A 14,768-nucleotide genomic window follows, 5' to 3' on the forward strand; every position below is an offset into this window, starting at 1 on the left:
CTTGATGGTTAGATAGTCATATAAGGAATACTCTATCTTAAAGACGGCATTTGTGTGAAATTGGAAAAAAATGTGTCCATATCTGCTGGATTGTGCAGAACTAATACTTTATTTTTTGTTACATTTTGGATTTTGGGGGACATGCCTTTTTTTTGGTTGTTCTGTCTTTCATGCATGGTTTCTTTTATTTAATATGTATGGAATCATTGCCCTGCTGATATTATTGGCTGAAAATCATGACCCATTTCTGTATTCCTCTATCCAGAGCAAAAGAAATGGAATTATCAAATGAATACCTGTTCAAATATAAAGGAATCTATTTTGTATCTGATATTGTTACACCAGATTATCTGGATACCCTGGAGGATTTTGAGATCAGAGACAGTGATGTATTTCTAGTCACTTATCCAAAATCAGGTATACTTCAAAATTTTTCACTTCAAAATGCCCATTTTTAAAAATCTGACTTCCTTTTTAGGTCTGACAAAATTGCACAGTAATGAGCTTTTAGCTCCTTGTTAGATGATTCAGCATTTTAGAGAGTGGAAAAAGATTAATGATAATGTGAGTGAAGAGATCTTATAGAGGCATTGCTGAATGAAAATAACAGATGCCACTGGAAAAATGAGATTCTTTATATTCCCCAATGGGCAAATAGCTGCAACCAGAAATGATCTGAGGCTGCTTACAAATACTGTAAAATGAATGTGAACATTTATTTGAATCGCAGCAAATGAAGAAAGCACAATATACATGAAATGAAGGCACAATATAAAAGAAATCAGAGAAAAGCAATGCATTTCTAACACAATACAATGCAACGATGAAACAAAAAGTGTAATGCAGAACAAACTCAATTAAAGTTCCAGATGAAATTTTGGTTATACAAGATCGGCTACAGATAGACTATTATAGAACACTGTATTTGCCCTCTAGTGGAGATTCTCTATGTTCTCAGTTGCTTAGCAGTCTTTGGTGTAAAGATTGAGAAAGAGAGATATATACCCATGTGTTTCAAGGAACAGGTTCCTGAAGACTCAAGAAACTGTGCAGGAAAATTGATCCAGTCAATTGGGCATTTTATGAATCAAACCAAAGATTTCCTTAATGCTATTCCATAGACAAGCCATTCCATAGGCTGGTAATCCAGTACATAGGCCATGTATCTGGAAGCCAGTCCAAGCAAATATCTGCATGCCTTTTGCTGAGTTTACTCCTGGAGATTTTGACTTGCTGTCCCTTATTGCCTCTTCTAATGTTGCAATTCAAATCAAAAACACATGAGAAAGTGACATTTGCTTTTAGATGAGAAATTAATTTGACGTCAAAGATGGAATAAGACCATGCTGTTTCTATTCATAGGCACAGTGTGGACCCAGAACATTTTGAGCTTGATATATTATGAAGGTCATCGAAATGGGACTGAAGAGATAGAGTCAATGGACAGAATTCCATGGGTGGAATACAACCTCCGTAATGTGGATTTCAGTAAACGTGAATCACCACGCCTCATTGCTTCTCATTTGCCTTACTACTTGGTCCCAAAGGGATTAAGAAATGGTAAAGGAAAGGTATGACATTCCACTGCTTTTGTTCCCTTTAATTAATTTGTAAGATATATCTTGTTCTATATTAATACATCACAGACAGAAACAAGCAACAGCTCAAAGAATCTTGCTAGAATGAGGTTTCTAGGAATTTGCCAGGTAATTTTTTCGAATGAAAGGAAATTCAAAGGGTTTCAGTGTGTGTTTGTGTGTGTGTGCAGTGTAGAAAGATGATTCTAGAGAAGAGTAGAAACCAGTGACAAGAATCTTTCAAGAAGATTTTATTTTCCATTTGAAAATGCCTCTTGAAATATCTGTTTCAAAGTATATGTTAGAGAAGGAAAAGGAAATGGTTCCTCATCCTCTGGAAGGTTCTCTTTCTTCTCAACCAATTTGTTAAATAATTTCATTGTACAGAATCATAACAGGAATCAAAAAGATGGCAGTCAGAAGTAACAGAAAACTGTTAATCCCTCACATCATCTGGGTCAGAAGGGGATGCCGTGCAGCCTGTGGGCCTCATGCAACCCTCGAGGGGGCCAAATAGAGTCACCTAGCTCCTTTTGGCCCTCACACCTGCCGCCAAGTACATTTTAAAGATGTTTTTAAAAGGTTGCAAAACCCACTTGTGCCTTCAGTGGTGGTGGTGGGGCACTTTTGGTATGTTTTGCTGAGGTCCTCTCGTTAATCTACTTTTAATTTTAATGATTCCTACAGGTTATTTATGTGCTCAGAAACCCAAAAGATGTCTTGGTCTCATACTATCATTTTTCCAAATTTTCACGCAAACTGGAAGAAATAGACTTTGATGTTTTGATGGAAAGGTTCCTAGATGGCAAAGGTAAGAATTTTCTGGCACTGGAATCTAATACACATTTGTCCCTATGCTATGTCTGTGATTTGAGAACACAAAGTCTGTCCCATAATTGCCCTTGAGACAAGGGAAAAGGCTAAAAAGTACAGTATAGATGGGGCTTGGGACACCCTTGTAAACCCCACGTCCCTGTCCCACTTGATTAAGCCAACTCCTCGTCTTGGGACTTCTGTCAGTGTGTGAGGCAGAACCTGTGTCCTCTCAGTGGAGATGGGGATTTGGAGAGGGATGCCTCTGCAAACCACCGTCTCTACTGCTGTTTCTGTTCTCCCCACAGAAATAGGGCCAGAGAGAATTCAGACAACAGAGTGTTTTGAAAAGGTCACACCAGAGAGTGTTAAATAGTGAACATGTTCAAAATCTGTTGAATAACTGATCCTCACTAAATAAATAAGAATATAAGGAACATTTTTACTCCACACTCAGAAACACATCATGCAAACCAACTTTCCCCATTAACTATCATGTTATGGAAGAAAGTGTGGTTTCATACTGTAGTGAGAAACCAATGATGGAGAATGCTAATATTTCATGCACCAGAACCCTTGTTCTGGTGCATGAAATATTAGCCACACTTGTCCCTAGATTACATCTGCAATTTGAGAAAACAAACTCTGTTCCATAACTGCACTTGAAACAAAGGAAAAGGCTAAAAGGATAGTTGGAAGTTGGGATATTTGTAATCCCTGTGTCCCCTGTTAACCTGAATAAGCAAATTCAGAGGACAGTGTTAATTTGTTTTGATTCATGATTCATTAAGATAAATGAATCATGAATTATGAATTTACATTTTTTCTAAGGAGTCAATGAAATGATTCATAAATTAATTTTTAAACTTTAAAACCCTATAAAATGCTTCCCAGGCACCTAGAACCACCAAATTCACAGGGACGCTTCTTCAGACTCTTCTGTACAAGCCCTGCAAGTTTGGTGAAGTTCTGGTTTTGGATGTCCATTTTATGCAACCACAAATAGCCCCCCCAGGAACCCCCCCCCAGCACCTAGAGACACCAAAGTCACTGAGTTGATTCCCCTGGCTCCCCTCTACAATTCCTCCAAGTTTAGTGAAGATTGCATTTCAGACATCCAAATCATACACCCACAAAATGAGTCCCCGCAGGAAAGTGCCCATTAGCAGCTGGTTTGGGGAAACCCAATCTTCACCAAACCTGGAGGGATTGTAGAAGAGTGTCAAGTGCAAGCTTCTCTGTATCTTGGTGTCTCTATGTGCCTGGGAGGGACTTTTCTGGCAATGTCTCTTTCTGGGTATATAACTTGGACATATGAAACTTAATCTTCACCAAACTTGGAGAGATTGTAGAGGACAGTCAGAGGAATCTTTCCTACAATATTTATTGATGAATCAAAAATCACTAAAATGCATTGATTAATATTTTTTGAGGCATTTGGGGATGGCAGCCATCAGGGCTGCCCTACTATATATGTATATATATTCCTCTGGCCAGAATATTGATGTGTTGGTCCACTTCTGTCAATGGGTTTAAAGCACAAACACTCCATCTACTGTCTGGCAAGTGGTACAAGACTGCTGGAGGGTGCTGAATCTACTGAGCGCAATGCATTGTTTCCAGAGGCACCTGTGCAACAGAGGGAATTCTGCTTATCAAGAAACACTACCCAACATATTTATGTATCTTTTAAATTTTATGTTTAAATTAATTAAAGTTGGGGGGCTTCAGGCCCCATAAAACAAGAGAGGAAACAAATTGGTACCATGGTTTAGCCAGCCACAACAGTTCAAATAGAAGGAAATGAACCAGTACGGCTAAAACACATTGGGAAACTCAACCAGGTATATATACCACATGATCGTGAAGCACAAAAAGGAAGAGATAAAAAGTCTCATTACCAGATCAGGACATGTTGCTGGTGTGGCAGTGGCCTCTGTTAAATACACACTTATGAAGCCCATAATTAACAAAATGTCAGGTCACCCTTGCATCTAAACAAATATGAGCATTCCTAGTCCATCTGATTTATAAGCAAGTTATTCAGAACTGAAACAGAGTTGTAGGTCTTTCACATACACTGGTGGTTTAAGAGCTCTGGGCTGAATGTTCCTGTGCAAGGAGAGAAGACAGCAGGTGCCTTCCCAAATTCATTAACTCCAATTTACTCCCTTCATCCTGTTATTTGCTTGTGCTTTTAATTGCTGTCTCTCTTTCTCCAACCTTGAACTGCTGTATTATTCTCCCCATTTCTCTCCCAAGAGCTATGGTCCTCAGAAAAAACCTCTTGCTCTTAAATACTGTGCTCTAACCTCTGGTGGGCCAGGTTCTGAGAAGGTTACACTGTATACAGTTCTGTTTCATTTGGGTTTTTAAAAAAATATTTATAAAATTTTTAAAGGTTTGGTTAATGTTCAGTTCCTTCTTTTCTGCTATATCCTGTAGTGAAGGCTGTGCATGACAGAATAGGCAAGTTCCAGGGCTCTAGAGGGTTGCATACACTCAACCCTTGGGGGGGGGGTGTCACACAATCTCCCTCTTGCCCACAGCACACAACACAATCAAATGCTGAGGCACATCCATTTCTTTCAGGACAACTCATAGTTTCTTGTGGTCCAAACAGGCAAAGGTTGTAGACTGATCTTTGGTGTGTTCCAATAGCCAGTGAATGTTACAATATGACCTGTAGTCTCTCAGTGTATTTGAAATCCAGCTTGAAAATTGGGCATTTCTCACTTCATATAAAGCAAAAGCATGCAGGGATTACTTCATCTCCGGCTATCTCTGGTTTATCATGCCAATCATTTAAAATTGTATGTGAACAGAGATGAGGTAATACCTGCATGTGTTACTTGGTCCTAAGTAATGGATGAGAAGGGGAAGTTGATTTTAATGACACTTTCAGATTGTCAGTTAAGTAATTAATAGCACTAAACTTTTGCTTTACATGGAAAAGGCCTTACCACACAATCTGACAGGATTCAGGACTAGTACTCGATCCCCCACATTGAAATCATGGTGCTTTGCTTTTGCACACACACACCCACACCCCGAATTGCCTTCATCACTGAAACAACACCTACAGATACAGAGACCCAATCTTTATAAGAACATATCACAACAAATGGCATGGGGAAAAGCTTGTTCAAATTCTTCTGTTTTGAAAAAGTAGAAGCCCTCCCCCTGGAAGCAGGAAATAAATCCAATTCGGAAACAAATCGGCTGGAACAGTTTCAACTAGTCTTTGCATTATGTGGTTAATAAAAATTCTTTAAATTCCCCTATTTTATATGCAAAGCAAATCTCCTGGTATTTGACAGTCACATTCATAGTGCAATCTGTTTGTCATTTGCATTAAATAAAGGCAAGTGCAACTGACTAGAGGTCTCATTTATGGACTGTGTAACTGATACATCATTTGACTATGGTGTTCACAGGAATATTTTGACAAGATATTTGTAGCAATGTTTTGAATTATTTTTATAAAGTTTACAAAAAGTATGATTTTTTAAAAATTATACATACCCACTACCCTGCATGGTAGAACAGGCACATTTCAAACACTTCCAAATGACTTGTTGTGCCACTGCAGGCAGGTGCCATATTAGCCCAATATATTTTCCTGCCTAAAAGGTATGGACAAAATAGCACTGCTCTCCATTCCATATAGCAGTGGTTCCCAAACATTAGTCTCCAGATGTTCGCAGAGACCCTGGCCAGCACAGCTAGTGGTGTAGGCTTATGGCGGTTTAAGGTCCAAGAACACCTGGGGACTCAAGGTTGGAAACCGCTGCCTTATAGGAAAGCCAGACACTGAAGCTGTTGCATCATCCATCAACAGAGGCCACTCCCATCTAATGCAATAGGGTGGCAGGTGGATGGAGAGCAAAGCAGGCACACAGCTCTAGTTTTAGTATGTCCCGTGGGATCTGGCCCCTATAAAATATGTCATTCTTTGCTTAACCCTCCTGGGGAATTCCAGCCTGTTGAACTGGATCTTTCCAACATACACCAATACTGAACAACTCTGCCAAATGGCATTTTTATCTATCCTGATTTTTGTGCATAACTTTGTTTTTCTTTTCAGTGTTGGCTGGTTCGTGGTTGGACCATGTAGAAGGCTGGTCTGCTCACAGGGATGACTTCAATATTCTCTTCCTTACCTATGAAGAAATGAAGAAGGTAAATCATAACACTGCTTTCCCAATGAACATTATACAACTGTCCAAACACTCTGAGGTCAAAGGAAAAGGCAGACAAGTGTCTAAATGGGGAAGAGACGGACGTTTTTGCAGGCTTTCCTCTTGGTTGCAATGTAGCAGAGCATACATAGTTCTCTTCAAGCCATTTCAGGCAGGGAGAATGTTAAAAATCAACACATATTATTCAGCTGAGTTCGGTTTCTTTGGGTTCTCAATATGTTTCTTGAAGCACTTTTCTATACAATGTCTTTCCAAAATGGTTGCCTTTATTATCCATGTATCTGCCCTGAGGAAGACACAACATCTATGGAAAGGTACCATTTTCTCATAGCTACACATGACAAAAAGAATTGCTGCTTCTGTAGCCTCTCTAGCACAGCAATGTTATCGTGGTATTATATTTGGATGTTTCTGATAGACTTAGATGCTACTTATAGATTACTCTGAGTGTTAATTTTGTGAACTTGACAGAAATTGATTTCAATGGTGGGAGTGAGCACATTTTGTTCCATTGCTTCTTGGGGTACTTTTTTCCTTGGTGTAACTCCCAAGCAACTTTGTGCCAAAATCCTGCATTTTGTACCATAAGTATACAGTGGTGCCTCGCACAACGATTGCTTCATACAACGATGAATTCACACAGCGATGGGTTTTTTTGAGGAATTTCCCCCATCGTTTAACGATGTTCTCTATGGGGGAATTTCACTTAACGATGTCCCTTTTTGCTCATTTAAAAGTGTCTTAAAATGTTTGAAACCTGTTTTAAATGCTTGGATTCCATAGTGCACCTTGTGAAACATGTGCAAACTTAATTTGGTTTTGTTCTGAGTCTTCATTAATTTTTGGTGATTTTTTTATTTTCCCCATTTAAATCAATTGAATGGACAGTTCAATGCATTTAAATAGGGAAAACAAAAAATCACCAAAAATTAAGGACGACTCAGAACAACACCAAATTAAGTTTGCATAGGGTTCAGGAGGTGGGCTAACGATTGCAACCATTTAAAACCTGTTCCAAACATTGTAAGACACTTAAAAATGAGCGAAAAGGGACATCGGAAAAGACTTCAGTTTTCGCTCATTTTTAAGGGTCTTACAATGTTTGGAACAAGTTTTAAATGCTTGCAATCGTTAGCCCACCTCCTGAACCCTATGCAAACTTAATTTGGTGTTGTTCTGAGTCGTCCTTACTTTTTAGTGATTTTTTGAATTTTCTCTCATTGGAATGTATTGAACTTTCCGTCCAATGCATTCCAATGAGAGAAAATTCAAAAAATCACCAAAAATTAAAGACGACTCAGAACAACACCAAATTAAGTTTGCGTAGGGTTCAGGAGGTGGGCTAATGATTACAAGCACTTAAAACCTGTTCCAAACATTGTAAGGCACTTTTAAATGAGCGAAAATGGACATCGGAAAGAGCTTCAAAAGCAGGAAAACGGAGATCAAAGAGCCCTTTCCAATGTCCGTTTTCGCTCATTTAAAAGTGCCTTACAATGTTTGGAACAGGTTTTAAATGCTTGCAATCGTTAGCCCACCTCCTGAACCCTATGCAAACTTAATTTGGTGTTGTTCTGAGTCGTCCTTAATTTTTGGTGATTTTTTGAAGTTTCTCTCATTGGAATGCATTGGACAGAAAGTTCAATACATTCCAATGAGAGAAAATTCAAAAAATCACTAAAAATTAAGGACGACTCAGAACAACATCAAATAAGTTTGTGTAGGGTTCAGGAGGTGGGCTAACGATTGCACGCATTTAAAACCTGTTCCAAACACTGTAAGGCACTTTTACAGGAGCGAAAAAGGACTTCGCAAAGCCATTGAAATGTATTGAGTCGGCTTCAATACATTCCAATGGAGGAAACATTGTTTCACTCAACGATGTTTCCTATGGGTTTTTTCACTTAAAGACGGCAATCTGTTCCAATTGGAACGGATTAACCGGTTTTCAGTTCATTCCTATGGGAAATGGTGTTTCACAGAACGATGTTTCACACAACGTTGTTTTTTTTGGAACCAATTAACATCGTTGTGTGAGGCACTGTATTTTGAATACTTTGTGTTGCGTTTGTGTGATTTTTACATATTTTTCAATTATTGATCTAAACGGTCTATGAATCTTAATTATTTTCCAATGAATTAGCTTTTATTGCTCCTAATCTAATTTTGGGATCTACAGATGTTCTCTTGGCCAGTGTGGTCTTTTGGTCTATATACACCTTTGTCTGTCCATTCTCTGAAATGCTGAATTTTATCTTCAAAGAAATAAATAAATACCCTTTGGTTCAAACTGTTATACCCCTTCTCTCTGATATAGATGTCAAACATGGTTTGTTTTGTCACTTCATCTTTCATATTATGTTCTATAATAAGAATAAGAAGAATAAGAATAAGAAGAATAACTGTAATAGCACGCCCTCTAGGCAATTCCAACTTATAGTAATCCTTTTCAGGGTTTTCTAGGCAGGAAGTACTCAGAAGTGGTCTTCTGAGGGCACCCAGGTACAATGCAGTTCACTCACAGCTATACAGCTAACTCTTTTCCCAGGAGGCACAGTGGGGAACTGAACTCCCAACCTCTGGCTCCAGCAATAAATACCTAAACCATTGAGCTATCCAGCCAACTCTCTTTAAATAACCAAAAGGAATAAACATGATTTGATAACAACCTTCTCTTAGTTCCTCTCTTCCACTTTCACTGTGACCAACATTTAGTTGTCCCTATTGTCAAGGTAAATTTACAAGTCTGATCAGAATAAAGTATATTAATGAGCAGCCATGATGAACAGATGTGTAAAAACTGAGTCATGATGACTCAGCAGTGCTGACTCATGCATGATGCCACACATAATGTGATTGGACACAAGCAGATCTGTATATGTATATATATTTGAAGCTGAACAGTTAATGTATCTTCCTGCTTGGTGATGAATGCTACCTGTTAGGCTGCCAGGCTGAACTGCTGTAAATATCTTGTAAATACACATTGGTGGAGAAGCCGCTGGTTTGTGCATGAGTTATTCTAGACTACCTGGACTGTATAATACTCTGCTAAACCTGCTGTTTTTCCACGTTTTTGCGCTAACACCTATATTTATATACTTAGCCCTTCACACAGATTCTTACATCCCTCTCCTCACAGCCATTCTTTAGGCACTGAACTCAGTACAATCCACCTTGAAATATTTTTTTTAACAGTCTGGTTCTTCCTTTAATGAAAATATTTAATTTTGTCATCTCTTTCAGGTTCCTAGTTAACTATTTTTCTACCATTTTGCTATTTTTTTCTTTTTTATTTATTTATTTAAAATATTTTATCCCACCTTTCTTCTTTAAAAGCATGGTTATTTCATTTCTTTTTATGAGTATTCCTAAATTCCTAAAGTTTAAAAGTTTAAAATGCAGTTGATACCTCACATTATTTGTGGTGTTCATTATGTCTTGAGGGGTCATATTGATATAGAACTATCTTGGCTTTATATAATTCATTTCCAATTCTGTGTTGTTGTTGTTGTTGTTGTTGTTGTTGTTGTTGTTGTTGTTGTTGTTGTTGTTGTTGTTATTTAGTAGTAGTAGTAGTAGTTTTATTTCTATGCCACTTTTCTCCCAACAAGGGACCCAAAGTGGCTCACAACATTAAAATACACACAATTTAAAAACACAATGTTAAATATTAAAAGAGAAATTAAACAATATACGATTTAAAATAAAATTAAAAGATTAAAACATGAAAACTTTAAAAAGATTAAAATTATCTGCTAAAATGGGGTTCAGTAATTCAGCCATATTAAAAGCCGTTAAAAGCCTGCCTGAAGAGATGGGTCTTTAGCTTTTTTCAGAAGGATAACAGGGCTATCCTGATCTCCCGAGGGAGAGCGTTCCATAGCCTGGGAGCTGCCACAGAGAAGGCCCTCTCCCGTGCCCCCATCAGCTGTGCTTGTGCTGGCCCTGGGACTGAGAGGAGGGCCACCTCTGCTGATCTTAATTGCCGAGAAGGCGCATATAGGGAGATACGGTCCTTCAGGTAGCCTGGACCTAAGCTGTATAGGGCTTTATAGGTAATGACTAGCACTTTGAATTGGGCTCAGAAACAGGCTGGTAGCCAGTGCAGTTCTTGTAATAGCTGTGTTATATGCTCCCTGTAGCTGAGTCCAGTCAGTAGTCTGGCTGCAGAGTTATGCACCAGCTGAAGCTTCCAAACCGTCTTCAAAGGCAGCCCCACATAGAGTGCGTTACAATAATAATCAAAACGGGATGTCACTGTAGCCAGATCCGACATCTCAAGGAAAGGGTGCAGCTGGTGCATCAGCTTTAGCTTTTTTTCCAAGTTTCTCCAAGATATTTTCACTTCTACTAGGATTGCTGATAAGTTTGTTGCATATAACAGGTCATGTGCAAAGAATTTTATTTTATATTCTCAAGTGTTTGCAATTGCTGTTTTTATTTGGATGCCCATCCATTTGTGTAACTTTGTGTTTGTGATTTTCATCCATCCTTCTATCTATCCAACCCATTTATTTAATACTTAGGTTTTAGCTGTCTTTTACACAAGCACACAGGAAAAGATTCCAGGGTTCCTCTAAAACCTCTCAATGTGCGTTTTTCCTCTTTGATTGCTTTTGTGTGGCCTGTAATCCTGGGTTGAGCCATTACATTAGAATCTAGTTGGTGGTGATCTCCAAGTGTATCTGTGAGTCTCATATGTAAACCATATCATATTTCAGGATCTGAGAGGCTCTGTATTGAAAATTTGCAGCTTCCTAGGGAAGAAGCTGACTGAAGAGGAGGTAGATGCAGTGGTGGATAATGCCACATTTGATAAAATGAGGAAGGATCGAAGGGTAAACTATGAAAACATGGAACCTGATCTCTTAGATCACACAAGAGGAAGCTTTCTTCGCAAAGGTAAGACTGTGGCCAGTCCAAGGACTTGTCTACACGGACTCTTTTGGAGCGGGCTGGTGTGGGCTAACTGGGGTGACTCAGGTTCAGGTAGAGGTGTGATATGCCATTTGATGTGATCCTTGCATATCGGAGTTAAAACAACCCTATTGGTTCTGGCTCCTTCCAATGGTAATTTCTAATATCATGAAGTGGCTTAATAAGAGAGCCACTTCAGGATTTTGGCAAATTATACACGGAAGTGAAAGACAAATTCTATGATGATCTGGCAGCTACTATCAAAAAGGTCCCTGAAAGAGAGGAACTGTTCATTCTCTGAGACTTTAATGCTAGAATTGGTGCTGATCACAATTCTTGGCCCATCTGTCTAGGCCATTTTGGCATTGGAAAGATGAACGAAAATGGCCAACGCTTGCTGGAGTTTTGCTGTTATTATGGTCTTTGTGTCAGCAACACATTCTTTAATATGAAGCTTCAACACAGAGTTTCCTGGAGACATCCAAGATCCAAGCATTGGCATCAGCTCAATTTGATCTTCACTGGACATTCTAGCCTTCCTAGTATTACGATCACACACAGTTACCAGAATGCTGATTTTGATACTGATCACTCCCTGGGGTGTCGTATAGGAAAACTGCGAACAAAGAGATTGTATCACACAAAAAAGGAAGGAAGACCACGTATTGACATCAACAAGACTCACGATCAAAGAAAAGTGGAGGAATTTGCCGAAGCGCTTGAGGAAACACTTCCACGTCCGGCTGATGCAAACATTTCAAGAATGCTGTGTATAACACCGCCTTGTCCACCTTTGGCAAAAAGACCAAAAAGATGGCTGACTGGTTCGAAGCCCATTCAGAGGAGTTGATGCCAGCCATCAAGGATAAGAGGAGAGCTCTAGCAGCATACAATTTGCAAGCTCTTTGAGCTGCTTGTAGCCAAGTCCAACAGGCTGCCAGGAGATGTTCCAACGATTATTGGCTTCAGCTCTCCTTCAGCTCTGCTGAGTCTGTCCATAATCACTGTGTGGATTTCAAGTTAATAGATCCTCCACTGACATGGTATTCTCCCTCAGACAGTTGCAGGAGAAATCCAGGGAAGGACAGCCACTCTTTGTGGCCGTCATAGATCTTACAAAGGCCTTTGATTTGGTTAGCAGGGACAGCCTTTGTAAAATACTTCCCAAGATTGAATGTCCACCTTGACTCCTTAACATCATCAGGTCCTTCCATGAGGGAATGAAAGGCACTGTAGTTTTTGATGGCTCAACAACAAATCCCTTTGACATCGGAAGTGGAGTGAAACAAGGCTGTGTCCTCACACCGACCCTTTTTGGGATCTTTTTTGCTGTCATGCTGAAGCATGCCTTTGGAACTGCAACAGAAGTTGTCTATCTCCGGACTAGATCAGATGGAAAACTCTTTAATCTCTCTAGATTGAGAGTGAGGACCAAAGTCCAACTGAAATGCATATGAGACTTCCTCTTCACAGATGATGCAGTTGCCCACTCTGCTGAAGACCTCCAACAACTCATGAATCGTTTCAGCAAGGCCTGCCAAGACTTTTGACTAACAATCAGCCTGACAAAAAAACAAGTCATGGACCAGGGTGTGGACTCACCTCCCTCCATTACCATCTCCACACAAGAATTGGAGGTTGTTCATGACTTTGTGTACCTTGGCTCAATGATCTCTGACACTCTCTCTGTCAGATGGAAATGGGCTTCCCAGACCACCGATGTCACCTGGGTTTCCATGGTGAGATCTGGGTCCAGCAGATGCACAAGCTGCGAACCTCATTCTTCATGGGAAGAGTCACTCCCCCAAAGGAGAAGGGGTTTCCCAACCCACTGATGCCAGGGACACCCACACACAACATTTCTGTCTTGTCCAGATTCAGTCTCAATCCATTTGCCCTCATCCACCCCAGAACAGTCCCCAAGCAGCATTCAAGAGTCGTAACAGCACCCACAGCAGATGGAAAAAAGGAGAGGTAGAGCTGGGTGTCATCAGCGTACTGATGGCTCTGGGCCCCACAACTCTGGATGATCTCACCCAATGGCCTCCTATAGATATTAAATAGCATTGGTGAGATGACCAACCCCTGCGGAACCCACAATTGAGGATCCATGGGGTGGAAGTCATCTTGCCAAGCTGCACTCTCTGGGGACGGTCCTCCAAAAAGGAATGGAGCCATGCCAAAATGAGGCAATCAATCCCGAACTAGGAGAGCCACCTGAGGAGGACCAACAAGGACATATTGCCCTTGTCGACCTCCCTCAGGAGGTCATCCTGCACAGTGACCAATACTGTTTCTGTACCATGCCGCAGCCTGAAGTCTGTCTAGATCAAGAGCATCAGTTTCCTCCACGAGTGCCGGGAGCTGGTCAGCCACCACCTTCTCGACCACTTTACTCAAGAAAGTAACATTGGTGACAAGGTTATAATTCCCAATTTTGTCTGCTGCTAAATTAGGTATCTTTCTAATGGGCCTAATAAGTGTATCCTTGAGGGCAGGGGAACCATGCCCTCCTGGAGAGACCCATTAGTTATTGCAGTGGCCCATTCTGTTGTTACCGACTTGGCTGCTTTGATGATCCAGGCCGGAAAATGGTCTAAAGAGGTGGTGGTGGCACAACAGTGCGCAAGCACCCTGTCCTCATTGGACGTCACAGGTTGGAAGCAAGTTAACCTCACCAGACAAGACGATCCACTGGACATCTCAGCTCAATGTAATGTCTGTAAAAAGGGATCAAGGTCCCAGCGGATGGTCTCCACTTTAGATTTTTAAAATGCCACAAATTTGTCATAGGAAATACTAGAGGGAGGCCTATCACTGTGGCCAACTCTGGATAGATTAATTTCCATTGATCACACATTCTGGAAATGAAGCAAACCAAAGCGATCCTATCTGCATAAAAAAAAAAGTAGAAGTCCCTGATAGGGGCCAGAAAGGCACAGATAGGACGACTCTTGGGGCAGGCAGAGTTGCTCCAGCTCTGATAGTTGTATTTAGGAGCAAACCAGCCTGTCCCTACAGTGGACCAAAGAATGGGGTAAACACCCAAATAGTTACTCCCCTAACTCACAGTTGGCACTTGTAGAATATTGAAGGGTGTCATCTAACATTTATGGTGGCATACTATTTTAATTTCTGTTCTTCATTAATATGGACTACGATTGTGTGTTATTGTTTTATTTGTAAGCACTGAAGTGAAACAGAGCTATAGAATTTTTTTAAATTAAGTAAGTAAAGAGATACTGCTCACTAGTTG

The 14,768-nt window shown here is 40.1% G+C and overlaps 2 protein-coding genes across 2 annotated transcripts in view; one reads left to right on the forward strand and one right to left on the reverse strand.

The window, feature by feature from the left end:
• The window catches only part of LOC144586492 (uncharacterized), a 1,082,363-nt gene that overhangs the window by 58,784 nt on the left and 1,008,811 nt on the right, over window positions 1-14,768 (reverse strand). The gene's annotated exons all lie outside the window — the stretch shown is intronic.
• The window catches only part of LOC110088500 (amine sulfotransferase), a 30,178-nt gene that overhangs the window by 8,446 nt on the left and 6,964 nt on the right, over window positions 1-14,768 (forward strand). Inside the window, exons 2-6 of the mRNA XM_072997525.2 lie at window positions 266-417; window positions 1,363-1,571; window positions 2,265-2,388; window positions 6,478-6,572; window positions 11,317-11,497. Of these exons, the coding sequence (XP_072853626.2) occupies window positions 276-417; window positions 1,363-1,571; window positions 2,265-2,388; window positions 6,478-6,572; window positions 11,317-11,497 (751 nt within the window). The 5' untranslated portion in view covers window positions 266-275. The remainder of the gene's footprint in view (window positions 1-265; window positions 418-1,362; window positions 1,572-2,264; window positions 2,389-6,477; window positions 6,573-11,316; window positions 11,498-14,768) is intronic.

This window comes from Pogona vitticeps, chromosome 1, assembly GCF_051106095.1.
Source record: "Pogona vitticeps strain Pit_001003342236 chromosome 1, PviZW2.1, whole genome shotgun sequence".
Lineage (NCBI taxonomy): Eukaryota > Metazoa > Chordata > Lepidosauria > Squamata > Agamidae > Pogona > Pogona vitticeps.